This window comes from Mirounga angustirostris, unplaced genomic scaffold (assembly GCF_029215605.1).
Source record: "Mirounga angustirostris isolate CCGP_5_RB_7025 unplaced genomic scaffold, mMirAng1.0.hap1 SCAF_10, whole genome shotgun sequence".
Classification (NCBI taxonomy): Eukaryota; Metazoa; Chordata; class Mammalia; order Carnivora; family Phocidae; genus Mirounga; species Mirounga angustirostris.
The window spans coordinates 11932812-11940559 of record NW_026991718.1 but is presented as its reverse complement, the minus strand read 5'-3'; the positions used below and the strand labels follow the sequence as shown (position 1 = coordinate 11940559).

The following is a 7748-nucleotide window of genomic DNA, read 5'->3' as shown; positions in this document are numbered from 1 at the left end:
ATTGGGGCCTGTGAAATGCAGACAGGAAGTCTTTTGGAAAGACAATTCAAAAAGGACTTTAAAAGAAGTTTCATGTCTTTCTAGTGTGGGGATGGGGCAAGTGGAAAGATTATTAAACAAGATTCTCATGATTCTCAACATGCTCTGACCATCAGTGTCCAAGGCAATATCGTCAACCTCATTAGCTTTAGGATGTGTGGCTGTGAACTGGGCTGAGGAGGACCACAAGTTCTAATCCCCCACTGGCTTTTATAAAATAGCCAAGCCGACAGGGACCCACATGGCCTGGATTCTCCCATCACTGCCCCTCACAAGCCGTGTGACCAAGACAAGCATTATCATCGCTGGACCCGTCTTCTTGGCAAAGCAAAGGCCCTTTTCTGATGAATGAACCCTTAGACAAATGGCCGCAGTACTATTTTTTACCCCCAAGAGAAATAGGTTATTTGTAAGCTTTCAGCTCTGAGCTGAATGTCTCTGAAGCCAAGGTAACACGTCCCATCAGGGAAACTCAGAAATGCCTTCCTAGCTGAACTGTGCCTCCCTCCATTCCGCTGACCCTGGCTGTCCTCCAGAGCCCACAAAGGTTAATCCTGCTCCCACAGAGCAGCCCAAATACCTGTGTGAAGTCAACAGTTACATGCGCCCCAGTGTCTCTCCTGAAGGCACATGGCACTTGATCTGGGCCATACACCTGTTGCTTCATGAGGTCCTTGCGTGCATCAGATTGACCGCTCCTCCAGGGGAGGAACCAACTTCACCTTTTTATTCTGCTACCGTGCCTAATGCAGAACCTCAAATCCTAGTGCATTTCGGAGAATACGTTCTTGGAGACAAACTACATGACCTCATAAAGCCATCCGTCAATGGGACAAATATTACCGATATAGGCAAATTTCACAACCTTGATTATACTTCTCACTCTAAAGGATTGACCGAGACTGGTGTCTGAGTTTAATTCCATTAAATGGCCAACATGTATGGAAGTGTTTTGTGAATGACTGAATGCTAGTTGTTACAGCGCACAGTCACCAATAACGTCTCCGTTCTGTGTAATCTGGAAGAAACACCTTCACCTTCCTCAACTCCGTTCCCTCCACACCAAGTGGCGAAAGTGGCCCTGCCCCAGCGGGGGCTGCACAGATATAAAAGGGCTGCCTAGGGAGCCCAAGCTCCCTCCGTAACGATTTAACTAATGTTATTAAGGGAAAAAAAAAAAAAGCTGCATCATTTAATTGCTATTTATTTTCATAAACATGAGGTATTTCAAAGTGCTATAAGATGCAGCACTAAATATATACATTTTGAAGAAATTAAACACAGAACTTTGCATTTACCCAGTTCTATGCACCAAACATGAACAAATACATTAACAGGAAGAAACAGGCTAGGAAAAAGGCATATATATATAGTAAATTTCTTTACAAAAGTTTCTTAGTTCAAAAAGTGATAAAGTAATATCTACTCAAAACTTTCACAACTCATTTTCATACGAAAATATAAGTATCAAATTTAGTTATGTATCAGCATCATACTAAAGTATACAGGCAGTGTAAGAATTAGTACAGTACATAACAGAGATTAACAATATATTTGTATACAAAACATGCTCCTCAAACATTGAGGTATTACAGTACTTAGGTATGAACTTCCGGTCTAATACTGGCCGCAAAAGCCACCTCTCATTACCCAGGACGTATACAAAAGGCGGGTGTGTCCGTGGTATTTACAGAAATGTTCCCCAGGGGTCTCAAATGGCAAACCCCTTCTGTGACATCTGCTGGAACTTAAGCACCATTTTTAAAAAGAAGGAATGACTTTCTGTTGTTTGGAAACTTGGAACAAACAAGGTGACTTCAACAGCCCAGAGGCTCCCAACTGTCACGAACTTCGACCGCGGTCTCGGAGGGGACATGGAGGACACTGCAAGGGCCACCCGGCATCCCATCACGCAGGCCCTCTGCCGAGGCCCTGGCAGAACCCCCACATGTCCTGCTCCCCACCCAGATCCAAACTCGACGGGGGGACCGATTTGAAAGTAAACCAACATTCTTAATGTCAACACAATGTTTGTTAAAAAAAAAAAAATCAAAATGTGCAAAGTGGCAGAGTGACTGTCCAGTTTTCGAGAAATGTTTAGCAAGTCCGAGCGTGTTCGATTTTCTTTAGCAACTGCTGCTGCCTCGCCTGCAACTTCTCCTTCTCCAGCAAAAGCTGATGCTCCTCAGCCTGCAGGGAGTGGACGTACTCGGTGGCCTTTTTCAAAATGACCACCTTGGCAGCCTTCTCGTTCTTCACCAGCTCTGGCACGTGGTCCCTGAGCGTGAGGAAGCTGGACCGCAGGTCATTTCGGCGCTGGCGCTCCAGGATGTTGTGGTTCCGGCGGCGCTCGCTGTCCTCCGAGTCAGAGTTGCGGGGACTCAAGCTCTTGGCCTTCGGGGGGATGACGCTCTTGAGGGGGCGGGGGGAGGCTTCGCTCTTGATCTTCTTCTGGGGCGGCACATCCTCGCTCTCCACATAGGGAGAGGGGGCGGCGTAGTTGTGCTGCTGGTGGATGGGGACGCAGCGCTTGAGGATCAGCTCACCCGACGGGGCCCTCCCCGGGCCCAGGGCTGCGTTCTTGGGGCGCACAGTGATGGTGAAGGTGGTGACGGCCTTGCTGTTGGAGGAGGACCGCCGCTTCTCCACAGTCACCACGTCGATTTCCTCCTCCTCGTCTTCCTCTTCGTCATCTTCGTCATCTAAGAACAAGATGGGAGTCATTCTCTTGGTGAGACACACAGGGACCACTCTGAGCTCTACACTTGGTCTCTCCTGGCAGGCACCGGCCCATAGCTTGCAGGCATGGGGATCCACCCACACAGATGTGCACAGGGTCCTACCCAGCGTCTCGAAATGAAATACATCTGGAAATTCCACCTTGCCCACACTCCTAGACCCTTCAGCCTCCACTCAGACTTTAGCAGGTGGCAAAAATATAAACTCCTTGGGCTTCGGGGTCGGACAGAATCTGACTCCGGCGCACACGAGTTGGGGGGCCCTGGGCAAGTTAAACTTTTGAAGTCTCAGTTACAACGGGGATAATACCACAGGGGTGTTGAGTTGGACAGGTAATACATAGAGAACCGGGCCTAGCAGAGGATGCTCAGCAAACGGTAAGCTGTTATCATCATCGGTTTTTCCCAAAGACTTGCTCATATTTCTATCTCCACACTTAAGACCCAAGGATCCCCTTTTCAGGAGCCTCTCTTTTAGCAACTGACACATAGTTGAGTTTGATTTTAAGTCCTTACGCTGAAAGGGCAATTTAATGAACTGAGGCAGAAAAATAAACCTGAGTGCTGTATAGTAAGCAGGTGTTTATCTAACAAAGACCAAATCTGAACTACAAAGTCGGAATCCACGGGAACTCTAAACCCCAAAGTGGGGGGCCCCTCTTCCCAAAGTCCCTGTCAATAACAGCAACACATAAACATGTAGCATCATGTCTGCGTTTCGCCTCTCTCCTCCTCTACTACCTCGCTGGGATCGCAAATTACTGTTTAAAATGCAAGCATGAAAACCAAAACACATCTTCTGCTTGATCTGAAGGGGGCCGGAAAGCTGAACAATTGTGGGATTTGTTCTAAAGCCGAAATGTGAGGCTGTTCCAGTCTGTGGGTCCCTTTAAGCCAATGTTTTGGTTTTCTGCCAAGAAGACAGCTGTTGGAAGGAAGTGCTTCCTCACTGAGAGCTGTCAAGGCACAGACATTAAAGGGACAGACCCGATTCAAACTGGAGTCTTATCACCAAGTTTCCTTCCAGGAGCCTTAGAGGGATCCATCCTTGGCCCTCAAGGACACGGTAGGCTTTTTACCCACCTGCATTCTGAGAACACCAGGTTTTCAAGATCCAATGGGGCCCCAGCTCCCTCCCACCCCCCTCTAGCCAGGACAAGGGCTAGTCAAGTGTTTGGACAGAGTTCTTTACCTCCAGAGTCCCAGGCAAAGTCTGGGTTTCAACCCAACCCTACAGCTGAAGGCAGACATCGGCACACAATAGAAGCGATCAGTGGGTGCCTTCCAGCGCGTGTGTGCATTCCTGGAGGGCCTAAGTGCCCGCTCTCACCTTGAAGGGCACTGGGTCACAGAGTCACTCTGATCTGAAATTAGTCCCAGAATTCTCGCCAGAGACAAAACGGGACCCAGTTCGCACTGCACCGTGTAAAGAGGCAGCCCCTTGAGAATGGACACAACCGCTGTTGTCCTTGCCACCAGCTGCTGAATGGAGGGAGGGAGGGGGGAGGGAGGGAGGGAGGGAGGGGTGCCCCCACCACCCCCAGCCTTTCAGATACTCCGCAGGCCAGTATATCGCCGCCTGCTGGCCACGGACCAGGAGCAAAGAGCCCACCACCCACCGAGGGCGGGGAAGACTACCCAGGCTTGAGAAAAATAAATAAAACCGATAGTAGCCATCTGGGCAACCTCCCTCTACCTTCCTGCGCCCTACCTAGGATTTTTCACCGCTTTTATGTCTTCTCCCCGCACCTGCCCTCCCCTGACCCGGGAGGCAGTCCCTCTCCACCCTCGTGCTAACAGGTTTCTGCACCGAAAAGGCACCCAGGACACCTCTACACTCCCACCCAGCTTTGGGTACCCAACTTTTCCTAATTTTATCCCTAGACTGGCTACAACAGAGGTGGGGGAATGGGTGAGGGCCAGGGATCGAGTCGGGCTCCCGGAGAGGGTGGAAGGAACTTCGGTGAGGGTGAGACTTTGGGGAACACCCTCTTGGCAGCTTCCACTCCCCCCCTCCTCCTCATCCCGGGGCTCGGCTTGGAGGAAACTGGCCCTCTGCCACCAACATTACCTCTAAAAATTACCCCCCAAGCCAAACCCACGAAGAGTAACAAAGGGAGCGCGACTCCGGCTCCAGTGCTCCCGGGAGGCAGCCGGCCTCTGGCACGGTCTTTACCTGAGTCGCTCAGAGTGTCCTCTCCGGAGGTGCTGAGAGCCTTGTGGTCACCGCCACTGGCCGGGCGGCCGCCGGGGCGCGGGGGGGCGGCCGCCGGGGCGCCGGCCGAGGCTGCGGCACTCGCCCCCGAGGCGACCGCAGCAGCGCCCGCCGCCGGGGTACCGGCCGGAGTGGCGGGCGCGGGCTCGCGCTTGTTCACCGGGAAGGGGAAGACGACGGCGGGATCCACGCACTCGGCGGCCGGGTGGGCGAGCTCCGCGGGCAGGGCGGCCCCGGCGCGACCCGCCCCCGCCGCCGCGCAGTGGCCGCGGCCCGCAGGGCTGGTGGCGCCCGCTCCCGGGGCCGGGGCTGCGGGCCCGGCGGTCGGCGGCCCGCGGCCGTGCTGCAGCTTCTCGCTCACGGCGCGCTCCAGCTTCTCGCGGGCCGAGAAGCCGCTCCACATGCAGTCCTGGAGGATGACCGGGTTGGGGGTGAGGCCGCCCAGGCCCCCCAGGCCGAACGCGTCCTCCTCGGCCGGGTTGCCCCACAGGTCGGCCTCGGGCAGCAGCATCTCGGTGGCCCAGTTCGGGGGCTCGGGGCTGTGCTCCGGGAAGGCACGGCTGGGCGACAGCGGGGGCGTGGGCAGCAGCTCGAACTTCTTCCAGATGTCCTCCCCCGGGGGGGTCGAGTCGGGGCCGCCGAAGTAGAAGTCATCTTCGTCCGGGTAGAAGCAGGGCTGCAGCGAGTCAAACTCAAGGTCTGGGTTCTTGCAGATCATCCCCGGCATGGTGGACGCGGTGCAGCTCGGCATCGGCTCGCCTCCTGGCCGGCGAATGAGGGCTTCTTTCCGCTCCGCTCCTTTTAGTTAGGGGGGAGCTTCCTTCCCGTGGGGGGCGCGGAGGGCGGGGGCCCGCGCCAATCTCCGACACTGCAACCGACAGACACACCGGGAGAGGGTTGGCAAGCGGGGCCGAATGGGGGGGGGGGGGCGGGCAGTGGGCGCCCCCTCTCACCCGGCTCCTCCGGCTCCCCTCAGAGCCCCCCACTCCGCCTGGTGCTCCCGAAGGTGGAGGAAGTTCTGGCTCTCGCTCTCTCCCTCCCTCCTTTTGTGTACAAGCTGTCTACGACAGGGGGTGGGAGGGGGCATGCAGATGCGGGGGGTGGTGGCGTGGCTCTGCAACTTTGGAAACTGCCATTTCATTCACACTCGGCAGTGCCTGGGGGAGGGGGCTGCTCCAGGCTGCAGAATCCTAGCTCTCTCCAGCTCCCCGACAACCCAGTTGCACCGTGTAGGTCCAGCTGCTCAAAGGAAGCCCAGGGCTCCAACCCAGCTACCGGGCGTAAGACCTCGAGGACCCTCAATCCCTCCTTTGTAAAACTGCAACCTCGGGAGTGCAAACGATAGCGGGGGATTTAGGAAACTTTGCAAATGGAAAACGCCTTTCTCTAGACCGAGACCAACGATGGGCACCCAAACCCACAACCCCCCCCTCCCAAATTAGAGCAGACGCCCCTCGGCAATCCGTCCGCTGCAGGGAGAGTCCTGCCAATAGCTTATTTTGAACCTCTCTAACCCCACCCCCACTCTTCCAAACCCCCAACCAACGTCGTATTCCTGGGAGAAGGGAGCGCCTGAACCCCAGTTCCCGGGAATGGTGCAGGGTCGCCAGGAGAGCTGCGTCTCCTCGGGGCTGGAGCAGTCGTGACCCAGATTACCACCGCGGCGGCCTCGCCCTGTCTAACCCCCCTCTTCTTCCTCCAGGGGCACCCTTCGGAGAACCCCAACCTCGGGGTGGGGACGCACCGACTCCCCGTCAGCTCAAACACGGATAAATGTTCTAGAGAAGGGCGAATTTCTTCCCGATGAAGCCATTACACCCACCCTAGCAAAGGCTGTAAAAAGGATTAGGGCGGGTCTCTTCCACCCGGGGTGCCTTCGGGGCTGGAACCGGCTTTTCAGGGAAAACCCCGAGATGGTTTTGTTTCGGAAGCAGCAACAGTCCCCCGAGGACATTCGAGCGCCCTGTGCGCGAGCCGCGATCCCGTCCAGGGCTTGCCTTCCCGCCGCGCTCGCCGCCCAGGGGGGCGCGGGGCAGTTTGCAACCCCCGCTCCTTACCTCCCGCCGACTGCCGGGGATCCAGGGGCGATTCTGCGCGGGGGTCTCCGGGTGGCCCGGGGGTGGTGGTCCTCGGGTGGCTGCAGTCTGTGCGCGCTTGCGCCTGGCTAGCGCTAGCTCGGCTCCAACCCAGTTCCCAGGAGCCCCCCGCATCCACCCAGCGCGTCCAGACAGATGACTGTCACTGGCTGCGCTTTGAAGCTCGGGGGATATTATTAACTGAAAAATCTGACACACCCGGGGGGCGGGGAGAGAAGGGGGCTGCGGCACAGACAAGGGGGAGGGAGAAAGGCAGTGGAAAGCGGCTTTACCCCGCCCTCTTGATTTCCATAAAAATCAGGGGAGGCGCCAAGGCTTTCGCGCCAAAAGCCACTTGCTTTTCTTCTTTGCAGAGAGGAGGCTGCAAAGCTGGGAAAGCCCGGGGTGTGCTCCTCCCTCGCTTTTAGACCCCCGGGCTTGCACCCGGTGCACTCTGCGAACCAGCTGTGCGCCGAGCGGTGCAATGCAGCACCCACCCTGCGGGCCTGGCAATTGCTTGGCATTAAAATATTTTTTCCGGAGGTCTCCGGGGGTGTGTACTGGGGGAGTGGGGCGGGGGCTTGGGGGGTGGGTTGGAAGCCGAGGCTCCTCACCCAGCCCCCGCCCCGACTGCGTTTGTGCTCGGCTGAGCTCGACGCCAACGTGGAGCAAGGCCTGGCG

General features: G+C 56.1%; 1 protein-coding gene across 1 annotated transcript; it reads right to left on the bottom strand.

Annotated features, from left to right (window-relative positions):
- Positions 1–1230: 1230 nt before the first annotated feature.
- MYCN (MYCN proto-oncogene, bHLH transcription factor) lies at positions 1231–7251 on the bottom strand. Its single transcript, XM_045883710.3, has 3 exons — positions 7050–7251; positions 4954–5860; positions 1231–2741 (listed from the first exon to the last, which is right to left on the bottom strand). Exons 2-3 carry the CDS (start codon positions 5741–5743, stop codon positions 2137–2139), a joined length of 1395 nt encoding a protein of 464 aa, XP_045739666.1. The 5' UTR covers positions 5744–5860; positions 7050–7251; the 3' UTR covers positions 1231–2136.
- Between the last annotated feature and the right edge of the window lie 497 nt (positions 7252–7748).